Source organism: Siniperca chuatsi, linkage group LG19 (assembly GCF_020085105.1).
Source record: "Siniperca chuatsi isolate FFG_IHB_CAS linkage group LG19, ASM2008510v1, whole genome shotgun sequence".
In the NCBI taxonomy this organism is placed as follows: domain Eukaryota; kingdom Metazoa; phylum Chordata; class Actinopteri; order Centrarchiformes; family Sinipercidae; genus Siniperca; species Siniperca chuatsi.
In genome coordinates this window covers 6,994,262-7,020,575 of record NC_058060.1, presented here as the reverse complement: position 1 = coordinate 7,020,575, position 26,314 = coordinate 6,994,262, and the positions used below count along the sequence as shown (strand labels likewise).

The 26,314-nt window shown below is 40.0% G+C and overlaps 1 protein-coding gene across 2 annotated transcripts; it reads left to right on the top strand.

Moving 5' to 3' along the window:
* Window positions 1-1,044: 1,044 nt before the first annotated feature.
* Window positions 1,045-24,976, top strand: waca (WW domain containing adaptor with coiled-coil a). Of its 2 annotated transcripts, none has more exons than XM_044176725.1 (13): window positions 1,045-1,335; window positions 1,532-1,562; window positions 2,421-2,613; window positions 8,168-8,259; window positions 9,169-9,284; window positions 9,408-9,523; window positions 13,342-13,596; window positions 19,555-19,677; window positions 20,000-20,148; window positions 20,802-20,926; window positions 22,699-22,906; window positions 23,041-23,168; window positions 23,277-24,976. In XM_044176725.1, exons 1-13 carry the CDS (start codon window positions 1,295-1,297, stop codon window positions 23,344-23,346), a joined length of 1,647 nt encoding a protein of 548 aa, XP_044032660.1. In that variant the 5' UTR covers window positions 1,045-1,294; the 3' UTR covers window positions 23,347-24,976. The 2 variants fall into 2 exon arrangements, with proteins under 2 accessions (XP_044032660.1, XP_044032659.1); XM_044176724.1 differs by having other exon boundaries at window positions 19,997-20,148.
* The last annotated feature ends 1,338 nt before the right edge of the window (window positions 24,977-26,314 follow it).

Sequence of the window (26,314 nt, the reverse complement as noted above, 5' to 3'; positions counted from 1 at the left end):
ATTACAACCTGGTCAAAGGCACAAAATGTGAAGAGACTTCTCTGCATACACAAACTGTTTCATTTCAAAGGCCTACACGTAGACTTGTAAATGATCATTCTAGGCTACTCCCAGAATACGTCCAAGGGACTTGTAGCCTACGTATTTGTGGTACTCTGTAATGCTTCGTCTTATATTGGTATCTCTCTATCACAATATTACTGTTGTCTTTAACCATAGTGGTGTGTGCAGAACTTTTTTTTTCAGCTATAACAGTAAATACTAAAATTCAAATGTTTAAATACAACCTGGCCTCATTGTTACTTATAATGTGACAATGGGAATTGTGCCCTTACGAACATAACTACAGTAATCATGATATCATTATGGTGGATACTATCTAGTTACAAAGGTGACTTCCAGATAAACCTTGCCTGCGATGACGAAGTATAACCACTAGATGTCAGGAGAGAACAAGTCACAGTCTGCTATAGGCCTTGATTGGCCTATAAAACATTATGATATCTACAGCCCTTGATTGCAAATGGACTACTTGATAAGTTATTCTAATAGTTAAAATGTAGTTGTGGATATAAAATGTATCCAACGCAACAGCACAAATAAAAGGGTTTACAAGTTGTTGAGACTGCTCGACTCCAGCCACTTTGTGTCCCGGATGTTGCCATCGGAAGGGGGAGGTGGAGAATGGGGGTTGCAGTCAAGGTTGCCAGCTATGTACAATACCCACATTTGTCAATCGTATTTCATGGGTTTTTCTGAAATAGCACTCAATTTCGTGGACCCACCATTGGCAAAATCATAATCCTGATACCTGAGCATACTTGAGTTTGTGATATTTCATTCCTCCCAAATTTGTGTTACAAACACAGTGCGTATTTAGCAAATTTGCTACTATTTTAGTGTAACTAGTTGTTGACTGAAATAAGAAGAATATATATAAACCAACAAACAAAAACACCTCTTGTTGGTTACATGACATAATATGATTACATGACACTTTTCCTGGTACCGTTGACCTATAAAGGCCTTCCCATACTGGTGAATGTCTAATATCTGGCAACCCTGCGCGCAGCTCCATTGCTACGTTTCGTCGGCAGATAGAGACACGGCTGTATGTGTCTGAGTGGGAGATGGACTGAGTGAGGGCGCTCTTCCGACCAGTGCTGCCGATAGCATTGAAATACCCACAAGCTAGTTGAAATAATTGACGATTTCAGGTCGCTGAATCAACAGAAAAACATAGTACCGTTATCAGTCTTTCACATCCCACTCCAAACACACTAACACGGCATTGATGGTAATGTATGCAAGGAAACAACCGAGACTCGGCGATGGGTAAACATCTTTTTAACGTTACTTATTCTGATTTTCCTTTTCCTGTCGTAGCTACGCTTTGACAATCCGCCATTTTTATTGAAACCAAAATAAGTGTCTGGAAACTTGCACGTTCAGCTGTTGCAGCACTTTCAACTATTTCTCAACATTGACATTACAAACTTAATATTCACAACTGTTTTCTTTATATTTGCAGGTGCGACCGAAGAGATTCTCAGCCCTATCAGGTACTTGTTAGCTAACCCTAGCTTGCTAGCAGCAAATAAGATTAAAATGGACACTCTAGTTCAGGCTTCTGGAGAGCACAACAGGCCCCAGTCAGTGCGGAAAATAACGTGAAAAAGTAAACGATTATGTTTGAAATTGCAGTCTGAGCGCTGCAAATATATCCCAACGAATGTATTGTCAGGTAACGATTACATATACTGAATGTATTCGTCGAATTCAACTGTTTGGGAAAAGGTACAGGCGAGTTTTATTGCAGCTCAAAGCTAATGATAGTCTGTTACTGTTAGCTTGCTTGCTAGCCAGTCCGATTAGGGCCTGACCGCAATCTGTCATTTTAAGGATATAGCTAGCTAAGCGCTTGAAACATCAAAGTGATCGAAATATATACTGTAAACCAATGTATAAACAATTAAATTCAAAATATAGTCAATAGGCAAAAACGACGGATAACACTAGTTTGTCTGATAAAATGGTCTGTTTACATCGTCATTATCAGAAATTATGTCAGTATACATAAATACATTGTTACCAAGTGAGAAACTACTAAACAGTCATACTAGCATAGCTAATGTAGCTTCTTAGTAATGTTGCATTAGAAAGAGTTGACAGAGATAAATCTGCTGCTTTCAAATCATAAATTATTAGCTGCATGAATGGAGATTAGCTCTGCAAATTAATTCCTGAAATATTAAAACTTTGATGCATAAGTACTTTGACATTGTAGTATGTTGAACAACCAAACATGGTGTTGAACAAGAGGGTAACATTGCTTTGAGAGACCTCACGATGATGATGATGATAATCATTGTATGCACAAGATACTAGATTGTAGTGAGGTGTTTGATTTGTGTCTACAGACTCTCAAATACTCGGCCAAGAGCCATCCAGGAGGGGACCACCGACATGAAAAGATGCGAGACTCCTCAGATGTCACTCCTCCCTGCAAAGTGCTTAGGAGGTCTGACAGCCCTGATAACAAACACATCGACAGCACAGGGCACAGCAGAGCAAAGGCTGTCCACACACACCGGGCCAGAGACAGGGATGGAGGTGAGACACAGTGGTTATTGACTGAACACTGAAACTCTGCAGCTGTGTAATTTATTTATTTTATCTTCTGACATAATTATGGCCTGCTTTATGCTTATGTATGTTATGTAATAGGTATCCCAGCTGTTGTAGTTTGTATCAAACAAGCAGAAAATAGATGCACTGTTGAACTTTAGTAGCAACCAACCAAATTTCTAATAAATCAAGAAGCACTTTATTTTTACCATTTGAATAAACTTCAGCTGTCAGCAGTTCAACAGTCATTGTGGTTTCTAAAGTAGTAACCACAAACCTAGATGTGTTGTGAATGTATTTGAATTCTAGTGCAGTGGAGTGAAAAGTAACACCCAGCCCACATTGCCCAAGCCTTAAGGTGTAGAAGGAAATATCTTGTGAATGGGGATAAGTGTGTTTTTGTGTCATTTAGGGTTTATATCTGAATTTGTTCAGTAGCCGACCAATCACAGGCAGCATGTTTTCAGAAGGACATTTTCTCGAGGTTTGAAAAGTGGATTTTCAGTGGTGGAAAATGGAACTCATATATGCAGGGTTCCAGACTAACTTTTTCATTTAGGTGCACCAACACATAATTTAGGTGCACCCAAGAATACATTTTAAGCATTGCCTTTTTTTGTCAGTTCCCAAATACATTGGTAATTTCTTAACACATGTAAATGATTTGTCAACAGGAATAAAGGTGGAGATAAATGTTTAGTTTTTTAATGGACTTAAATTTAGTAAAAAAGCAGCTCTTCTTTGGCTATATTATGAGCAGTGTTACATTCTATTATCATTTCTGACTCCTCCCTGCTTTGGTTTTCTGCTGCCTGGCGCTGAAATGCTGTGGGAAGGGGGCTGCTCTGCCAGCCACGCGGCACAGGATGTGTTTCTTGGAGACATTGTGCTTTTTAAACGTTTCAATTCGGAACGTTGATGCCCTGACAGCAAAAGCACTGTTCTCAGTAGTGATGCGCAGGTTGCAGTTATATTCGCGGGGCCTGCAGATAATCCGCAGATCAGGCGGACCGGGTCATAAAAGTTATTCTCATCAGATCGGTTGCGGGTGGGAGAAATGGGGTGAAGTGTCTCCCCATTAAGAGACGCTGTGCGCATTTACGCATGAGGCACAGTAGCTTCATTGGTGCTTAAATATCCCACGATATTTGCTGTGACATTACTGCGCACATGGCTACGTTTTAAAATGACTGATTTAACTCTGATCATTAAAGTAAATCGGTAAAGAAAACACTCATACATCAATACAACACACAATAAAGAAATCACCAGGAAAGCTTGCGCTGCTCGACATAATTTCAAGGGCAATATACACCGGTAGAGGTGGCGAGAAATGTTGATGCCGGTGCGGGTCTCTAAATCGGGTGGGTGGCAGGTGGATGATTTATGTGTACATGCGGATTCGGATCACATAAGAGTCAATCCGCGCATCACCACTGCATACCCAGTTGGTGTTTTTTTTTAATCAGTCCTGCTAAATTTCAGGCACACCATCAGACCAATGAAAATCTTTAGTCCCACTTGACAGATTTTTGGTCGCATATGCGAGCCTTGATATGGGTGACAGGTTTAAATCTTGTTGTAGAGTTAGTGTCGCTGTATTTTTTTTCTTTCCACGATAACCTAAACATAAGGAAACAAAACATTCCTCTGTTTCTGGCAGTCAAGCAGTTTGATCCATGAATGCGGTAGAATTCCGGTGTATGAGAAAGCATTATTGCGGTGTAGGGCATAATCTTAGTTCAACATGAGAGTACTGTGTTGATTTGCGAGAGTCGAGTTTGCAAACATAATGCTTTGTGTAACCGCTTTTTCAAAGTGATACATTGATTAAACATTTTGGACTAATGTTGAACTGCAGCAGTCACCGCTCTGTGTGCGGCATCTCTTACTACAGACTTGACTACAAAACAACTGAAGATGTACAGTATTACAGGGATTCCCTCGCTAACAGAGAGGCCCGGTAGAGATGTTGCCAGTGGGGTGGGTTACTTATCAAGAGTTGAAAATATAACCCTGAGGACCACAAATACATTTACTGAAATTTGTGGACAGATTTTAAAAGACACCGTGTCACATTTTATTTTGAGATATTTGACATTGAAATGGTGTCTAAAGCTTCAGGCACTGACACTGGCTGTTTTTATTTAAAAAAAAAAAAAAAAAAAAAGAGCTTTCATTATTTCAGCATTCTTCTGCTATTAGTTTAAGGATAAATGGCTACAGTCTAACCCTTATTGGCTACAAATGGGTGCTTTTTGGTTTAGACAACATACGTTTCTAATATCTGCTTGACGTGTCATTACATTGCAGGTCAGGTTGTCATACAAGTAGTGTTAATTGGTGAAATAAAATTTAGATTTTAATGTGTCTTGGTCAAAACAGCAAAGTGGTCTTTTATAGAATTTAAACACGTGATGAACATAAATCATTGACGGCTTCTGAAGAAAAGAAGAATATAGGCGTAAACAGTGTTGATATAATTGTATGTAGCAAAACACACCCAGACCATATTGGATGAATTTGACTTATTTTTTTATTTTATTTTTTTTATGTAAGTTAACCTAAAGAGAGTTACCACCTGATTTCAAAGTTCAAAGTTCTGAGTCACAAATGTGAACAGATGACACTGATTAACTTAAAGCCACACTAATCAATACTTTTATATGTACAATAGGTCAAATGACTATCTGTAATGTGAAAGGTGTTGCTTGTAGTGATGAACCCACAGATAATTATCACCCGACTCCGCAGTCCCCCTCAGCTCTTTGGAGCGTTGATGCATCTTCAAGCTCATTGTTTTGGTTTTCTGGCCCACGGCTGTTACTGTTACTGTACACTACCTGACCAGCACCAAACAGCAGACAGACAGACAGTTAGTGACTAGCTAGTGAACAACAGTGGAACATTTAGCAGCTAAAGACCCAGCTAATAATTCTCAAGAGTTGGTGGACACCAAAACAGAGCTCAAAGGAGAACAGGTGGGGGGGTGGACTTAAATGTATCAGGTGGCCAGAAACATGACTCCAAATGAATGCTAATGTAGCTCTGCATCTGCTAGATGTGGTGTAAAAAAGCATAACACGTTCGTCATAAAAACTTAAAAAGCCATAGTGTCTCAAATGTGTATGATATTGAGCTTATTGAGGATTTCTGCCATATTGCAGCTTGAAACGATTTAGCTGATCACTTCATGTCAACCAATGCTGCTAACCTCATTTTCAGGCTGTGAACATTGTAGGCTGCTAGAGCTAGCACCTAGCAGCTACATACAGTCTGTGGTGGTGAAGTCGAGCGCGTTGTATTTGACGGAGTTGGCAGTTCAGCCTGCTGATTCTTTCGCAGTCACTCCGGACCCCGCTTTGCTGCCGGAGTGTCTTTGGCCTAGGCAGAGTGGACAGGCCGGGTGTAGTGCTCTATTGGTATCGGTATCACTTTAAGGATACTGGTATTGTAATTTTTTAAACAATACCCTGATCCAGAGAGCAATGTGGGGGGCTGCTTTTATTGATGCTGGGAAATAGGACGTGGTGTGTTGTGACACGTTGATGCGCATAAAGATGCTGCCAGTGGTTTTCAGTATAGCTTTTATCTTTGTTCTGTCTTTTTGATCTATTTCATTTCACTCTATTGTGGTCTACACTTCTGTCTTGTCAGTCATCTGTGAAGCACTTTAAACTGCACTAACCTGTATGAAAGGTGCTATACAAATAAAGTTTGACAGTATGCGGGTATACGTAGAAAACATTAGATGTGGGTCTTGTGATGCACATTGTGCGCCACCAGTGTGTGCTGCCAGTAAAAGCTTTGTTTCCCATTCTGTAGGGTGTTAAAAAGGATGAGTCAAAAACTTTTAGGAAAGTTAAACCATGTAAACTCATGAAATGGTCTGTAATTTCAGCCACAGATGAGGTCTATATAGGTTGTTGGCTTCCTTCATATAACTGCCGTTTAATTGCATGCTGGCGACTGTGTGGTTTATTATAAACCATCTCTTGTAATTTTGCCAAAATACCATCTGTGTAGTTGCTTAATGTAATCATGTATTCCTCATGATTCTGCAGCAGCTGTGGTGACGTTAAAATGGTGACGTTGTACCACAGAGGGCTGTGAAAGGGTGATTGCTAATTTATTTACAGCTAGTCCGGTCTGGTTGATAGCATGAGAATAGTTGAATTCCAGCATTTAACTACGTTTTGTTTGGGTTTATATTCATACATGTATGCCTAATTCTCGATTTACTCAAGTTCAAGCCAGTGTAACTAAGGATGTCCCAATGGTGGCCTGAACTTGGATCAGAATAATTCCTAAGTAAAGTTACTAAATAAAAATATGTTTTCAGGATTTCCCGTAGTGGTTTATTATGGAGGCGCCCCGCCACGGCTGAAATACAGAGCACCTCTGCTAACATCAGAAGGAATTACTACATTTTTAAATCCAAATATTTAAACTGCCATCTAGTAACTACATTGGTTCCATTTTGAATCCATTTACTGGTTGGTAAACTACCTGGATTCTCTAAGGTCAGATGCTAGTGACCAATAGAGGGTAACTCTGTTGGATCAAGGAAACACAGTTTGGCCTGTAACAGCTCCTGAATCCTCAAATGTTGTATTGTGCTGTTCCAAACATGGTTTTGAGAACAAGTAATTGAAGTTCAGTAATCGGTGACTGCCCATCAATGCACAGTTGTGAGAAGCATTATGTACCGGGGGGGGGTAAAAGAGGTTTTGTTGTTAATGTGATGACCTTTGGTCGTCAGTCTGACTGCTGCTACAACCCATATTTACAAACCAACAAATTGTGAGATAAAATTAACCAGAATACACTGGCAGATTAGCGTAATGCTACTAAAACATATTTACCTCAAACTCACTTTGCAGAAACGGTATTCTGTGTTGCACTCTTTTCACATGCCACGACTGCCTTCGCAATCTCCTCTTCGGAGGTTTTTCGATGCTTAAAAGTGGCAGTGCTATGACCAAAGCTTATTTATTGTTTTGCTTCATTAATAAAACACGAGAGCGGTGCAAATGGAGAAAATTAGTTGATGACATGTTTTTCTATTTACATCTTAGCACTGTGATTCACCAGGCATTCATCGTGCCATCTGACATGCCACGAAATTGGTATCGTACAGTCTTACATAGTTTGCAACCAAGACTTTATCTCGCACAGGTGGATGGTTGTTATTGCATAGTCCATATACACCATTAGAAAGTTTTTCATTACTGTAAAATTGTGACTACAGTATTTTCTGTCTTGGCACATTTAACCAACAGGAATAGTTATTGTAACTGAGCGTATGTCTAAAAGTTAAAGACATTCAATATTTGACCACCTATATTTTTTTTTGTCCTTTTTTTCTTTCCTCCTTTTCTCACTTTTCTTTCAGTGAGGATAGATGGCCTTGGCTGGTGTGTGCATTTTGTTAATAGTTCTCAGCCAGGCTTTTCACATTTATGTCTATAAACCTGGTCCAGTATTGTTATTTGCTGTTACTGAATGCGTCTTTCCCTGTTCTTGTGTTTTGTTACAGGGACCAGTTATTCTCCACAAGAAAATTCTCACAACCACAGTTCCCTTCACAGCTCCAACTCACATTCTAACCCCAGCAAGACCTCAGACACAGTAAGTGTTGCCTTTGCTTTAGCACGGGGGCAGATGATGGACTAAACATCATTTTTCCAGTATAATAGTTTCACAGCTTTATTAAGTTTTGTTGTGTATACTTGATTTAAAGATGAAAAACATTAAACACCCCACTATTTATTTATTTATTTATTTATTTTAATTAAAAAAATTGTTCTCCTCATATACTAACTTTTTTAATTGGCAAAGAAAGTAATTCCCAAGTAATCCCATTCAGTTCATAAATGTGATTTCATAAGTGACAAAGGAGGCAAAGTTACATTACAATGCTAATGTTTAAACAGACACAAACAGGGTCTATACAGTATAATCCTGTTGTTAAGCACTGCACCACCTTGGAGAAAATCCCGAGGCAGTTTGAGTGTATGGCACAGTCACTCCATTATCTGTGCTAATTTGCACTTGTTGAACAGTGTCGATTAATCTGTGTATTGCCATAGAGAACGATCAGGGAAACCTGATCTTTGTCTTTTGCTATGTGTTTGCCTTACAATATTGACCTATACAACAAGATGGATGTGAAACGTTATAATGTGATGGAAGCACTGGATAACAGTGTAAAATGGTAACAGAATGCAGGAAATGAGCGCAACCTGTGCGGCAGTCCCAATATAATGGGCCTTTTTTTAAATAGCAAACTGTTTTACTTTGGTTACCTTAACATTCTTGAGTTGTCTCTGAAATAAGCCTTCCCTCACACATAAAAAGCTTCTGTGAAAACAGGCCAGCTATAGCTATCTGCCATCCCCAATATCTCTTGTACATTTCAGATTACCTTACAAGCTCTTGCATCAGATCCCCTCAATACACACACACACACACACACACACCCCAATTAGTTTCTGGCTGGCTGGCCTCATGTTCCTAAATATTTGCTCTTTTTCTCAGCCTTATGAACCTGGTGACGACTGGTCGGAGCACATCAGCTCATCTGGAAAGAAATACTATTACAACTGCAGGACAGAGGTGTCCCAGTGGGAGAAGCCCAAAGAATGGCTGGAGAGGTAGCTTTAATCGCTTTACCCAAACTACTTGATTTTACACTCTTCTTTTTAGTCTGTGTCACATAAACGTTTGATACATGGCTAATATCCGTTTGCATGCATACTTGTCTCTGTGTTTCACAGAGAACAGAGGCAAAAAGAGGCAACAAAGACTGCGGTTGTCAACAGTTTCCCCAAAGACAGGGACTACAGAAGGGAGGCTATGCAAGCATCGACCGCCCCTGGCTTTACTAGTGCTAGTAAGTGTTAATACACTATTACAACACACATTATCCTCACCAGTCTGCTGCGACTGATCTTAAAGAATCGCACGTCTACGTTTTGTTGCTTGGCTGGCGCAAAATATCAAGTATGAGTGTTTTCCATCTCTACCTGAAAGCCTTCAGCTAAAGCATTGTTGTTATTGGTTAGTCAATGATGACTGTTGTTGAGCTGACCTTTTGGCTGATGAATGCTAAGGAACTGCTTACCAAAAGACTGAGACTACAAACAGATGAACCATGCATGCTGATGTGACTTTAAGCAATGTACTGTGGTTGTGCACTAAAACTAAGCTGGTGGTCCAACTGATGGAACCACGTTGGACCAAATGCTTTATAGTCTTGGCCAGTTAGTGTTGACAGATGAAAGATAAAATGATTGAATGTGAGATGGTGAATTATTCTTTCTATTTTATATAAATTTTCTGCTGATCAGATCGCTACCTGTTGTTCTCATTAATATAACTTTAAGCATAATTGTTATGGCTAGAATCAGGACCACGTGTCTAAGCAGGAGAAGCAATAATATAAACTGTCTGCAATCAGGAAGCCAACAGTAAAATATCGTTGTGTGATATAAGTGACTTTGTGTTTATAATCCAGTACATGAGATTTCAGTGCGCAAAGCCTCAGTTCAGCAGAGGTTTGCCTAACTATTAAGTTAACTCAACTCCAGCTCTCTCCGCAGAGTTCTTGTTGCCCATGGCTCTTTTCATCCAAATTTAGCATTTTTCCTCTGTTCCTTTGTATCAAAACAGAAATGGACATCTATCAGAAACAGTTTGCCTTTCTAAGTTATGATGCAGTTTGCATTAGGGTTGGGTACCGAACTTGGTACTTTTAAGGGTACTGACCGAATTACATCAGTACTACTGAGTACCTATCTAAATCACATTATGCATTACGCATTATGCAGACGTTTAGTGTAAAAAAGCAAAGCAGGCATAATGATTGCTCTTCTTTACGGCAGTATTGCGGGATCTCTGTGTAAAAAGGGGCTGTTGAGTCAGGGTGACGGCGAGCTGAACGCAGTCCCAAGTGTGGTTACACCTTTCAAAACTAGAGGCAGAAAACAGTCACTGCGTAAGCTGACCAGGGCAACACGTCTAACCTGAGGAAACACCTGGTCAAACACAAAGTATATCTAAAAGCTGAAGAGGGTAGCCGACTGTGTTTGATATTCTGAAAGCCAAGTCCCCCGCAGCAGCCACAGCTAACATTAGCACGCCTGCAGCCAGCGCCAAAGAACTTACCCTCCATGGATGACTAAACTTTAAGTGAGGTAAAATGTTCAAAATTAATAACAATGTTGAAATTGACAAGGTTTGACTTATTTTTTACAACTGAAAATACATTTTTGTTATTACAGAGTAAAGTACCGGGGGGGGAAAGGTACCGTTGGGTATCGTACTGGTTTCGTTTCAAATGTGAAAGGTACCTAACCGTAGTTTGCATGGAAAAGGCAGTCATACGAGAAATTCAGTTTTTACACAGTATTGCGTGGATGCCTAGCAATTCTAATTGTATTCTGCATGTCGTTGTACTCTGTATTTACTTGTTTAGTATGTGCTCCTATCTGGCTGTTAACACTATGAAAAAATCTGTATATCTGGGTGGAAGGAGCCATTATGTGTGAGATCTGGTCTTTGTATGTTTCAACAGTCTTAAGGTCTGTGGCGTATACACTAGACAGAAAGTACTGAGCATTGCATCGCAGTAGTAACCTAAAATTAAAGATTCCCTTAGGTACGGCTGTCTTCTGTTGTTGTTATAACAAATTCAACCAAGGCTGCTCCAATGCAATTCCAGTCAAAATGTTGCAGAATATTTTCTACACAATGGCACTCCTCTATTAAGCTTCTCCTAAGCTACTCGAACTATCACCGAATCGATGTCATTTGATGTCATCATGAATAACCTAAATAAAGTTTCTGAATACCTATTAACCACTCCCAAAAAATGCTTCCTCGTTAACAGACCCACTAATATTTGGATGATTACCTAACACAATTGTGTTCATGAATAAATGCTGTTGAAAGTTTGATACATACAAAGACACAAAAATGATCACAAAGTTTAGTGTTCTTGCTGTATTCATTAATTTGCGATATTTGTTACTATTTCCCAGTATCATTTTGTCACTCCAACAACAGTTTCACAGCACATTATCACAGCTGGAGCCCCTGTTCATTTGTTGTGGAAAGCTATTGTTGATGTGTAAAGCTACTGTTGATAGTAACACAAGACTTACTGTGCGTATTTCATAATAAATGCATAAAAATGTGAAGGTAGGGCAGGTTTTCTTTTTTTTTTTTTGTAGTCTTGGCAAATCTCAAACTTTAGTATGTAATGACGACAGTTCTTAAGGACACATGGAGGGCAGCTTGTCCGTAGCATCGGCTCTGATCACAGCTGCTCATAGCAGCTCAGCTTTGTTTGTAAGGAACTGTGTGTTGCATGTATTGGACGAGGTGGTCTTGGATGTGGTAAAACAATTTATTTTAATTTTTTTACTGAAACGGACGTGAAGCTCTACAGTGGTTGTTTACATGGAGCAATTGGTTTTTCAATTACATGTATTACACACAAGGTGCCAGTGACTGTTTCGCAATGATTATTACATACAAAACTCAATATCTTGTTGTTAAAAGGCGTTTTTGCTCAAGCAGAAACTCTGTACCAGTTGTTACGTGAGGTGCTTCTTAAAATGATTTACTCTGGTTCTTTAATGCTTTCATTTTTGCTTTTGGCTATTTTTCTGCAATAAATTTATTTCGATAATTAAAAAGTGATGCGTGGCATAAATAACAACATGGAAATGATTAAATTATAAATTAGCTCACATTTATCGTAGAAAAGGTTTCAGTCGTAGTCATCTGGACACTGTTTTCAGAATCAAGACAATCAAAACAGTGTCCAGATGACTACGACTGAAACCTTTTCAACGCTAGAACACTCCTGGACGAATGAGGGACTACACCGTCCTAGCTCACGTTTAATTAAAAACATTTCTTCATCCTTCTGCAGTACGTTATGCTGGTGTGGTCACCGGTGACACCAGAAAGTGTAAAAATCCCACCACTGCCGTTGTAACTGCCTGACAGCAACGACAGGTGCACTGCTTTCAGTTGTCACTGTCGGGGTTCATCTTCTCGCTGTGTGTGCGCGCGTGTTAGTGTGTGTGACAGAGTGCTTTCGCACTCGTGACTTGTGTACTCTCGCAATTCTACATAGACAACTTTTCCAGTTTTCGTCGAGATTCATGTTTATATCGCAGTTTTTGTTTTTTAATACTAGGTATGTCTTCCCTCCCGCAATCGTCCCAAAATACATTTTTTTTATTGGCCCTGATCAATTTGTTTTGTTTTCCGTCAGGAGGTCGCCATCATGTTTTCTAGTGCCCATGTGTGGAACATGACTCCACGTGCAAGTCAGTCAGCAGCTGTTGGTTTAGACAGAATTTCATGTGGGACCATAAATCTTTGAAGATGCTTGGCTACATTTTGGATTTTTTTTTTTGCATTGGGTATGCCAGGGTAAGTGGGGATTCAGACTGAAAACGCTGCTGGACTGGCTGTGTTTTTTCACACAGGTCTTCTGTCGGTCTGAACGCAGCCTAAGGGTGAGATTGCAGTCCATAATGGAGCTGATGTTTGCGTGAGACTGTTAGTCACTTTCCTAGGCCAGTATAAATTAATATACAATATTATCAACAAGGAACTGCATTATCAATTGAAGAAAATGGATTTGTGAGACTGCCCCTGTTGATGAAATGACCTGCTTTCTGCTGTCTTCAGAGTCAGCCCAGGTGGAGAAGCCTGCAGCGACCCTTGCCACCCAGCCCCAGTCATCATCCTCAGGCTCAGGGAGCTTGAACCCCTCATCGGGGCCCCCTGGTTCATCTGCCTCTACGGTGCCTGTATCCCCAGTCCTGCAGTCCCCTGCCCCTCCACTACTCCAGGACCCCACCTTGCTTCGCCAGCTTCTCCCAGCACTTCAGACTGCCCTGCAGCTCAACAATGCCAGTGTGGACATGGCAAAAATTAACGAAGGTAAGAAAAATGCAGATGATACATATCGTCCCTGTCCAATGAAAACCACATATCTCCAAAAATGTATTTATTTTATTTACAGTCATCAGTGAACCGTTTAATATTTTAGGATTTACGTGGATTGTTGTGAGCGAAAGTGGACATACATGTTTGTTTTTTTTTAATAATGGGTTCTAATAATGTCTGGGTGGTCCTGAGCCTCGAGTCTCTTTATGTCCCCCTCAGTCGGTAAACTATTGATAGCAAGTCTACCCCACGTGTTTCCACATAGCCGTCTGACACTGACGTGCGTGCATCAGTCTGACTCGATTCAGGGAAATCACAGAGCTTGTTGTCCTTGGTTCAAAACACAAAATGTTATTTTTCCACAACTGTCCTTCTGGACTCCTATCATAATTTATCTGTTTCCCCCAAACACTACACTATACAAGTTGCTACAAAAACTTTGGAGGCTATTAAGATACTTTGTTTAAAAAAACAGCTGCAGTGCTTTCCTCCAAAACGGATACATTTAGCTACATTTTACAAAAGTTACCGGGAGTCTCTATTCAAAGGTACATCTTCTGATGCTATCTAAGCTAAATAATAAGCTATTGTATGTTTTGAAAATCATGCTAATCATCATCAGTAGGCTATCTTTACATTGTGACTGTTAGCAGACAGTGATGACCAAATAAAGTAAAATTGGTTTAATCAATGCTCAATAAAGGCTGAAATCCATTGTTTGTTTCTTAAAAAAAACAAAAAACACACACATTCAAATGTTAGGACATTACAAAATACATTACAAAATATATATAAAATATTATAATATAACTATGAACAGTCTGGAAAGAGAATCAGTCAGGCTATTTGAGAAATAATTGATTACACTCTTTAATACTAAATTATTGATTTGATACTTAGAACAATTAAGAATTTAACTATCATTTAAAACCATCACAAAGTTATGTTGGAATCTCACATGGGCGCATACACATAATTAAAATATAAAATATAATTATTCTGAATATAATAAACAAAACTGTGTATGCACCTGTGTGAGATTCCAGCTGCTGATGGGCAGCACTCATGGTCCAGTCCATCATAAGGGTGGACGATGTGGCCTTAAAGTTTATATCGCGGTATGTTATTTGTTTTTTACAGTGACGGTATTATATTATGGTGTTACAAAAATAAAAGGAATACTCCACTCAAAACATGATTCTACCTCTTTTCACTCTATTGGTAATGTAAGGTAACATATCTTAAGAAATTATGATAATTAAAACGTTATGTGTTTCTGGCTCAAAATAGGAATAAAAATCAGGTATAGGCCTACATTTGTTCTGGGACAAATAGCCTGCCCCATAATGTAGGTTAATAAGTAAATGTAATGTGATTCATTCTCAGAGTTAGACAAGGGGTAGGATTAGGCATCTCAACAGCATTTATTTGGCAGAAAACCCAAAATGTATTATATGTCAGTAGTCAATGTACTACCACGGGACATGTCTATCAAGAACATTTATATACGGCAGCACTTGTGGTCTGCCTCTTTCACCAGATTCGTCACACATTCACAAGCATATTACTGGCGATTTTCAAGTCATACAATCATATTCGCTGCTGTAGATATGAGATGTAAGTGTGCACTACATCACAGCCACCTACCAAAAAGAAATTTAATCTGCTGTTAGGTGAACACAACACGTGGACGAGTATGGGAACCAGTTAGTTTTGAAAACCATTTGGGACATAACGCCAGCGAGAGCAGAGGGGGCTTTCGTGTAACAACAAAGCCAGCTGAGCTAACGTTAGCGGTGCGGTATGAAGTTCCACAAAAATCAATGTCAAAAAATTGTTGCCCACATCCGACCTACTACTCTGGTTATTTAATAAGCTTAAAATGAGTTGTAATGTTCACACAATTTCTATTGACTGTCCCTCAATATCATAACATTAGCTAGTCCAACATCGTCCCAGCCTGTGCGATAATAGACGCTAGCCACATTAGCCTCGCACCATGCTAACGCCAGGTTCAATAGACTAACCTGCAAAATAAACAGTGAAGCAACTTAAAAATGTCTAAACTTACAGCTTCTGAGTTTAAAGTCTGTATCAATCAAGTTGTAAATCCGATGTTATCTATTCATAATTGTCACTTTAAAGAGTTTGCATACTAGAAACTTGACATAATTAATTTTAGTCAAATAATGCATGATGCGGTATTATGGCCGGTAAAAATTACTTTTGGCTGGTAAATTTTCTCAGTTTGACTCATCTGCCAATGGGATGTAAAGTTAATTTTGGACCCTGTGTTCAAATTTTTACTGAAGTAAAAATACATAAGTATTAGCGTCAAAATATACTTTAAAAATATACTTTGTTGCAGCTGGTCAAGGTGGTGCTAATTTTAACTACTTTTATGTTCTGCTGGGTAGCTTAATCTGTGAAAAAACAATATAATTTTTTCATTATATTTTGTATTTATAATCTGAATCTGCAGAGTAACTAAGCTCTCAAAATAAATTTAGTGGAGTTAAAAAGTACAATATTTCCCTCTGAAATGTAGGGGAGTAGAGGTATAAAGTAGCATAAAATGGAAATACTCAAGTTAACTACAAGTACCTCAAAATTGTACTTATGTACATTACTTAAGTAAATGTATTTACGTACTTTACACCACTGATGTCTATTGACAAAGCAACATTTGTGCAAGAATGTATATGTATGGAACCTGGTCAAATTAAAGTGAATCTTGAAAAGACAGAGGAACTCACCTTTGCTCTGGCTGACTTAATCGTAGTTAAGTTTACTAGTACTGTACTTAAAGGTCTAGTGTGTAGGATTTAGTGGCATCTAAACCAGTAGCACCATTTGAATACCGCTCACATCACCCTCCCCTTCCAAGCATGTAGAAGAAACTATGGTGGCCGCAAATAAAAATGCCAACGGCCCTATCTAGAGCCAGTGATTGGTTTGTCCATTCTGGGCTACTGTAGAAACATGGCGACCTCCGTGGAAGGGGACCCGCTCCCTATGTAGATTAAAAACTGCTTATTCTGAGGTAATGAAAGCACAACGATTTCTTATTTTCAGGTGATTATACACTATTTAAAACATCCTTAAAAAATTTTATAATCCATTTCTGCCAATAGCTTCTCGTAAGTGTTATACACTGGACCTTTTTTAGTATCTTGTATTCTCTTCAATTCTGAGTTTTCAAAGACACCCACATTAAATCAGATGGGCTGATACTTTGTGAAATACAGCAGCAATAAAACATAGGTTAAAGGTTTAAATTTTTTTCATTGAGGAAATCTAGATCTGTGAAGCACTGAGCTGCATTTGTTGTATGAAATGTTCTACACAAAAAAGCCATTATTTAATTATAATAATGCCTACCTTCATTTCCAGATTCATCCGGTACAAAAGCAGGACAATCAACCTGGCCACAATCGGTGAATCTTGAAAAGATAAACAGGAACTCATTTAGTACACTAAATGGAATGTTGACATAATTCTGTGTTGCTGAGTTTGCATCCTTTGCTCTGGCTGACTTAATCCTAGTTTTCCACAAACCTTCCTCACTGCTGTGCCTTGCCTCTGCCCTATCGTACTTAACACTGACCAACGCACAAAGCTCCTCTAATGAGAAAGACATCTCTATCCTGAAAAAGAAGAGTGCACACAACAGTCAACATAATTTAAGGTACTCGATTGGAGAAATCAGACGTTGATGAATACATCTTGGTCAGTTATCTAACGTACAAGTAAAGAACACTGTCATGATTAAAAGAAAGCTTTGAGTTGGCATCATGCGAGAATGACAGCGTTAGCCTAGATGCTGCAATAAGTCTGCCAGGTATCCACGGTATGAAAAGTGCTATGTTTACAGACATGGCAAATAATCTGATATACCAGTAACGTTAGTTGAGGTTTGATCGAAGCAAATATATCAGTGTCAACAAGATACTAACTAATGTTATCTATCTAATCACAATACAAATCGAGACAGCTTTTATTAGCCAGCTAACGTTAGCTAGCTATCGAGAGCTACATGTTAGCTATCAATATCGATTTGTAAAGAACAAAAGTACGTTAGTTAATCCATACAAATGACAGTCATGAATGTTAACTAGTACAAACTTGAGTACAGTTGTCAAACAAAAATCTTGTGGTGATACTTCACCTTGAGACTGTCTTACACACAGAAACTGATGAGTGGCTATTTGCCTCTGACTTCCAGAAACACTATCCTAAACAGGGAGGGAGGAAGGGGCGAAGGGCTTAGGGCAGGAGATGTTTGATGTTCGGTTTGATGGACACTTCTGACATCCAATGGAGATACTTGTTAAATACATGATGTAATAAAACATCTTTTCATTGGTCAATTCGATTCCAGATGATGACAGTAGACAGAGGAGAATATGCACATTTCATATATAGAAAAAAGGTCTAAATCATCAAAAGTGGAGATACGTGCTTTTCATCAGACAGCGAGGATATGTACATTCAACTGGTGTCTACATTTAGCTAGCTGCAGTGACTGTTTGATGTGCACTGGTTATAGGGTGACACTTAAAAATGAAATGCTGTACTGTCATTGACTTCTGGTCTGACTGCTCAGTGTCATAGGCTTTGACATTATATTATAATATTTCCTGTTAGGACTCAGTACTGCGCTTAGACTATCTAACTTGACATCCCCATAGTACTATGGTGTTTGTATTGCTGTCTGGACGAAGAATGCGTCATGGTCGGGGAAGGCTTGAAAGAACTTGTTCGTGCAACCACGTCGGAAGGCGAAAGTGTTTTTTGTAGCTGTTCCAAATGGTCACACTGGAAGGCGGGGTGAGAAGCTGCCCGTCGAAGAGAGGGCGATACGCACTAATTGTAAATATGGGGATAACAACGCACATTTTCAAATAGTCTCTCTGCTGAGGGGGGGGGCTGCACTTGAATTTGCAGCCGTGAGAAATTGGCGGAAGCAGCCCCCTGCAATTCCAGTGGTGGGAGGGTCCAAATGCTGTTTGACCAGCCGACGAGCACTTCAGTTGGAGGACATTGGCGCCTTCAGCCTATGGTGTTTGCTGTGAGACCCTTGAATTCACCAGCTGAATGAATGACTTGCCTAACAGTCGGTGTTGTGCCAAAACTGAGTGGGGAAACTTAGCTGACATTGTAGGGGGCACGTCATGCATCCCGACTGAGTCTTAGTTATATGATCCAACCTAAGGAGCATACACATGTACACCTCAGCATCCTGGGTGGTTGGGAGAGAAGCTAGAGAATCTGGCTCAACTATGAAAATACACTCTGGCTAAATGGTCACTGTATTGTCAGGCAGTGTTTAATGAGTTGTCAGTTTTAGCATTTAGCAGTTCTTGCTCGTGACATGTTTGATAGGTGTTTTCTCACGTAAGCTAGCTTGCCTTTCACTGCTGAGGTTTAAGCTGTAGTTTAGAGTTTGACAGCAAACCTAGCTGCATGCAGTTGGTCTAGCAGGTGTGTGTAAACACTCTGCTGCTGTTGCCGTTATTTGTACACACATAATCATTAGCAAAGATGCCTTGATCATAACTGTGGGTTTGTTGATGTGGGGTCTGAAATTAACTTCATCAGCCACTGGACAGAAATAATCATTTTTATTTATTTTTTTAAATTAACAGACCAGGAAAGGGAAAACCTTAATGAATGCAGTGTACATTGTTGAATGATGAAATGTTTATTTTATTCCTCCAGTCCATGGTGTGGAAAATTCATTGTTGCATAGTAATCGAAAATGTGTGTAATCCTTCCCTCAGCTCATCCCATCCAAATATCAAAGTATTGTGACCTGTGGAAACATGCATTTTCAGACACATTTCTGAATTTGACTGCCAAATTCACTGTGATGTAGTGCGGAAACCATTCTAGTAGCAGGACTTAATATATCAGAGCACGAGCTAACAGTGTGTCTGTTTGCCTCTCTAGTTCTCACAGCTGCTGTCACACAAGCTTCATTACAGTCGATGCTCCATAAGATCCTCACTGCTGGACCATCGGCTTTCAATATCACTACTATCCTCTCTCAAGCTGCTCAACTCTCCAACCAAGGTAAATGAAGCCCATGCAGAAGCATGTCTATTCCACCACTGTGTGCTGATATAGTCGGTTATGTGTGATGTATAAAGAGACGGTCTCTTCTTGGTTTCCTGTGAGTCAAATAGTTCTGATGAAGGTGATAGCATCAGCTAACAGAAAAACAATTTCCTGACTTGTATTTATGACAGTTACGGTCTCTTAAGATTTCACTGATCATTGATTTACTCATAGTTTTCTTGCGGGATATTAAATGTAGTAGGTTGTATTGATCTCTTAGATTGTCTCTTTTTTTTTTTTTTTTTTTTTTTTTTTTTTGTTTGTTTACCTCCAGCAGCTCAGCAATCGAACCAGTCACCCATGTCGTTAACATCAGACGCCTCATCGCCCAGGTCTTATGTTTCTCCAAGGATCAGCACACCACAGACCAATGCTGGTCCTCTTAAACCCCTCCTCAGCACGCAGCCTGCCATCTCACAGCCAAAAGTAAGGCACACAAATTCTGTGTACAGAAAGCATATACAGTATCCAGTTGGGTGGGGAAAGTAGGCCGCTGGATGAATTTTGGGCCATTGTCCCCTGGGAAAACGACTCTCTCCAAGGGCTAATAAAATCAACAATTTAAATGTATGAACATGAAATACTTCCAGTGAAGACTTGCTTCTCTTTCCTCAGGCCCGAGGAGCCCTTTACATTTCTTAAATAAAATGGACAATATTCAGTTGCCATTATTGTACATGATAAAAGAAGTTCAACAAGTGTCAGATAATTCCACCTATACACTGAGTCCTGACTCGCATTGGTGACTGAAAGGTTGAACTCAATTTCTTTGCACTGAAGACTTATTGTATGGTAAGTTTATAGGCTCTGTCCAGTTGGATTAAATGTAGCAAATGTAAGAGGAAAGAATCGTGCAAATCATCCGGCATCTCAACCAGACATTTCAAATAAAACGAGAGATCTGGTATACTTCCTGTTAGTATGAATCTTTCATTTTATTTTAAGTGATGCATGTTGTAGAGGAATGAAAGAGGCCCTGATGGACGGCTGGACAAAATAAACTTTTAATATCCGTGAGCTTCTATCTTGATCCTGTGGAGAGGACTTGTTTTTGATTTTTAGTGTTTTCTAACGTTTAGGTGAGCACGCCATCAGTGAAGCAGGCATCTCATCCCCAGCCCACATCCCAGCAGCCCCTCGCTAGCGATAAACAGCACAGTCATGATGTCACCACAGCCTCCCCACGCACCCTCCAACGCCAAGGGTAGGTAGAACCACTCACCTCGCCGAAGTTCAAAATTAATAAGTAGCATGAGAAGTGAAATAATGGGCATCCTTGGACGATAAGTGAGGGCAGTTTGCTCAACGCGGGTCTTTATTATTTGTGGGTCCTGAGATGGCCAAATCCGATATCATGGAATATATTTATTGTCGACTGTATAAAGTTAATGTGTTAGTTTGTAATGTTTACGCATAGTCTGTTGCTCCCTGAGTGCTGCGTTATTCTTTGACAAGTACATGCAAGATTTTTTCCATCTGTTTAAAATATTTAAGACATGACTTGGAAAAGCCATATACATCGATGTGCATTGATGACCTTTTCTGTCAAATCATCAGCCAAATAGAGTGGAAATACTGTACCTGTTAAATGTGGGACAGCCCATTCACCTCAGCTCAAGAAGTGAATTCAACCTGACTGTGGACAACCTTCATTGTGTAGTGTTGTGGCACCATCTGCTGGTTATTGATGGAACAATGAGTGGCTGTTTTGATTCAGTTGTCTCATCTTAATTCATTTAAGTCATTCATTTCTTTTTACAAAAGGGAGCCAATTTGTGGTCCGTCTTGTCAGTGGCGTTCATCACAGCAGTGGAAAATAATTAAATTAAGTCTGTGCATACAAGCTAACAGACCTTTTTTGGGGGGGTTTTTTTGTTGTTTTTTTCTCCTCTGTGCATTGGTTTGGTAAATGCAGACACACATCCGTTTCACATAAATATGGAATCACAAAAGGCACAGTCCACCAGTGTTTCAAAGTCAGTAATTTGATCCGAAGTTTCACCGGCGAAGAAGTGGAAACTGAAGATGAGCATCCATGCTCACGTACTCACAAGTGGCAAAACGGGCTCCTGTCAGTTTAGTCGGTCAGACTCTCAGCTGCACTTGGATAAGGAGGTTGTACTACTTTATTGTGTTTTCCACTCCTTGATTCCAAACTTACCCTTACTCAAACCTACTGGGTTTGCAGCTACAGGCGTTTGGCTGTTAGGCCTATACCATTGTAGCCTAACACCATGTCTGCACCAGAATGCTTTTCAGTCGTCCATCTGTCACTGGCTGTGTAACAATCTGCACTTTATGCATCTGACTGTGACCCAAATTGTCTTTTGGTCTTCAAGTCATTTTTTCTCTACTTGGGGCCCTACGTTTCTGGTTTTGTATGGTTTAAATTTCCACTGAGGTGGACAGTGAAGTCACTCTAATGGTTGTGTATTGGGCGGTAACTGCTGTCAAACTGGCATCAGTGCACAACAGTGCTGTTACTAAACAGATCCAGTGTAGGCAAACACTGACTGAACTGCAGCTACTGCAGTTTTCCTGCTGATGTGCTGTGGCCGGTGTAGACAAGGTCCAAGTTAGCACATACTATGTTTGTTTGGGGGTTGTTTGTTTGTGTTTTGTTTGTTTTTCCACAACATAGCGCACTCCTTGTTTTCTACCATCATATTCCTTTCGAGACTTTCACAACTCAAGCTTCAGTTATTTTTCACATGAAACCTTAACCCTGAGCTGCTGATATCGAGAGCCTTGATCAAATGGTTATTTTCCTGCAGTTGCCTTTTAACACAGACCTGTATTTTGTGATGAGCTATATTGAAACTCAAGTGATCGCAGCCTTGGATGAAAGGAAGTTGGGTTCTTAACATTTGCTGCTGAGAACAAGTTGACTTAGCCTTGTTTATGGAAGGTCAGCAGTTTCTTCATAAACATGATGTCTGTGCGCTTATGTGCTTCCTCAACCTGTGTTGATTGCAGCAGTCAGAGGAGTCCCTCCCCGGGTCCCAACCATGTCGCCTCCAGCAGCAGCAGCAGCAGCAGCAACGCCCCCAACTCTGCCTCCGCTCCCCCCACCGCCTCAGCAGCCCGGCCCTCGTGCTCCTTCACCCCCACCCTCGCCGCCCACTTCAATGAGAATCTTATCAAACATGTGCAGGGTTGGCCCGCTGAACACGCAGAGAAACAGGTTTGTACCGCTAACATTTCACCACCATTTCTATTGTTTGGAAAACAAATGTCATTCTGGTTATTCATGGCAACAACCTTTATTTATTTTTTTTTTTTTTAACAAATTTTGTATCTGACAAACAAATTATCAAGGCATCAAGACTACGTGAAGAGGCTCACACCATGGGGAGCATCTGTATGTCTGAGAACTGCACCGAGCTGAAAAACCTGCGGTCCTTGGTCCGAGTCTGTGAAATACAAGCAACATTGCGTGAGCAGAGGTGAGAATACATGCCAACAGGTGCATGCTTCTAGACTAAAAATGTGGAGTAAAACCCTAATCTAAGAACAAATGCAAACAATTCTTGTTCTCTTTGTGTTTCCCACAGGATACTGTTTCTGAGACAGCAAATCAAAGAACTTGAAAAGTTGAAGAATCAGAATTCTTTCATGGTCTGACAACTTCTGGTTGCGAGTTGAAGCGGGCGTTGGGAAAAGAGTTGGGGGGGGGGAGCCCATTGCACAGAGTTGGAAGCCGGAAGGAGAGCAGTTGATCAGCTCCTCTTGAGCCCAGTCTAAACACACACAGGAGCTGCAGTTGGTTAGGCTTTGGACCGTTGGGCTGGGAGAACCAAGAGGGGAAACATGAAGAGCTGTTGTGGGAGGGGGAGGGTGGTTTACAAGACTCTGTTTTGTAAAAACTCACGGCGGGAAAAATGTAGATTTCTTGTAGATGTTATTATCTATGTTGTAAATATGTTTTGTAGATTGAAGCCATGGAAAGCCATGCCTATCAAAGCTTTTGACATCCAAACTAATCAACGCCTAGGCGGCTACATTCATTAGCTAGCCTTTCCTTCATGTTAACTCATCTGCAGACTTAAAGCTTCATTTTGTCAAATCATAGATCATTGAACCACTGAGCGTGTGTGACCTGCATGTAAACGGAGGATGTTTGAAGCCATTTATTTACACAGAAGCATAAAGCATAATGTACTGGTGTCAATGTAGGTTTTTTTCCCTCCAAATATTGGTAATCTGAGTACTCTGTCTAGATTCTCTTCCTGTGCCCTCTCTGGGCGAACTGTAACTTCTACTCAGGCGTGCTAAACATCCCCTCTCTGCAGGTCTACCATAACTGCTCACACCGGTTCAGTGATCTATTTGCAGCTTCTGGTGGCCCTGCATGTCCCAGTCTGAAAAAAACAAAAACAAAAAAACAGTGCCTGGTGGTGGAGTGAGTGATTAGAAAAAATGAAGAGATGTGATGGCGTGCTGCTTTGGACCATTCCCACTACCCTCCCCTGGCCTCAGCCCTGCCCTGCCACTCTCCCGAGACGTCACCTCACACCCTCCTCGTAGTTTTTGTTTTGTTTTATTTTCCTTTGAGTTGAACCAGTTTTTGTTCCTCTTTTTTTCCCTCCTGGTTTATTCCTTTGTACAGTAGCTAACATACCGGGAGTTTTTAAGAAGAGGATGCCGGGGGAGAAAAAAAAAGTTTTTATTTATACGAGTTGTAGTGATGAGCAGTAAATCACAATGACATCCACGCCTTTTTCATTTGCACCCAGTTTAGGAGTGGTATTACAGCGACAGCGGGTTAGAGGCGGATGTATGTGGATCACCTCTTGTGTCAGCGCAGGGCAACGAGAGGTCACAAGGTCAAATGTGAAATATATGTATTGTAATAAACATGTTCAACTAAAGCGAGCACTGGTTATTTTATTGGAGTATTAGGTTTGATTCGTACGCTAGTGCCTTGTTGAAAGTCTTAAGTCGCACAGCTTCATTTACCTGCAAACACCCCCCCGTTTTCTTTTCTCCTGTTTGACCAACAAAAAAAAAGATCTTCAACAGGCTTCATGTCATGCACAGGGTTGTTTTTCTAGCATGTCCCATCCCTCTCATTTGTTTGTTCCCCACTGTTGAAGAGCAGGGTCCTAAGCTGCAATGGCCTGTTTTTTCCACCATACTATCTATTGAGTCTATAACTGAACACCACACATTCAGTGAAGGTGACTACGTCATTGCTTTGTATATTGTTTCCTGAAGTATATTGACAAATTAAATAAAATATGCCTCTCCAGGGCCATGTTGTTCTTGGGTTTTTGGTGGTCCCTTTAGCTTAAATGTCTGTCTCGTTTGACTTCAAAAAGATGTTTTGGGATGGTCTTAAGCAGGGGTTAGCACCATGTTATTTAGCAGTTTTTGTTTGTTTGTTTTTACGCGAGGAAAAGCCTGACCGTTACCCAAAGGGGACTCCAAGCAGTGTATGTTCGATGTTCAAAACGAAGTACTTCCCAATGCATTAATGATGAATTACATATTTATATTTAAAGTAAGGTTCAGCAGCAAGATTTTCACAGGTCTTGGGGGGGGGAAATAATGTAGACGATACGCTTAGGTTCAGGGAAGAAACCCAATGACCGGGGGAAAAATATGGAGTCGAACTAAGTTGAATGAACATAATTTATGTAGGTAATTTTAAAAAAAAAAAACACAAGTTTGCTATTGATCTGACCTGAATCATGTTTTCTTTCAATTGAATTCAACTTGGCTCCTTTTTTTTTTATTTGTTGCTCCCCAATAATGTTAATAATTGATAAGAATTCAATACGTGTTGCTGGGGGGGCATGACAAAACCTTTGAGAACCAGTGGTTTAGAAGATTAAGGTCAAAGACAAGTGTGGCTCATCTTCCTGGTATGTCCCGCTGCAGTCTCAACTTGCAAAGCCACTTTTTCTTTTTCTTTTTTTTTTGCTTTCATAGCAAGACGTTTTGGACATAGTCTCAGAGGATTACATGGTTGGTTAGTATGTGAGAAGCTTTCTGTTCACATCTTAAGGTGGACTGTTTTTTTAACTTTTAGCAGCTATAAATAATGTGCTACCACGGCCCAAGGAGAGAGGGAAAGTAGGCCTTTAAATCTGTAACGGAATAAATTAGAATTTCCAATCTGATTCAGACAACAGGGACAGACAGCACTTTCAGTATGGCTAAATTTGAACAGGAAAAACACAAAATGCTGCCCCTTACAAAGTGCAAAACACTAAATCACGCTCAGTCCAGAATACAGACACCTCATATTGGCTTCATTGCTCATTACTTAGCATACAGATCATCAGAATCAACGCAACCTGTGTTTTCAAGCATTCTCTATATTTACACATTACCCAGGTAAATAGCAGAGCAACATAACTGATAATTACTTAACCGCTACTGCAAACGTATAGCAGTAGTGGAAAGAAAAAGAAAGGTCAGGAAATTCAGTTTCTTTTCTTTTGATTACGATTCGTTACAGTAGTGTAAATTGTGGTTTAATATGATGTGCTTTCCAGTAAATAGTCGCTTACTGTATTGTACATGATTATGTAAACTCACAAGGTTTGGTGTCTTGAACAATAACCAACTGTGGCAGAGACGGAAT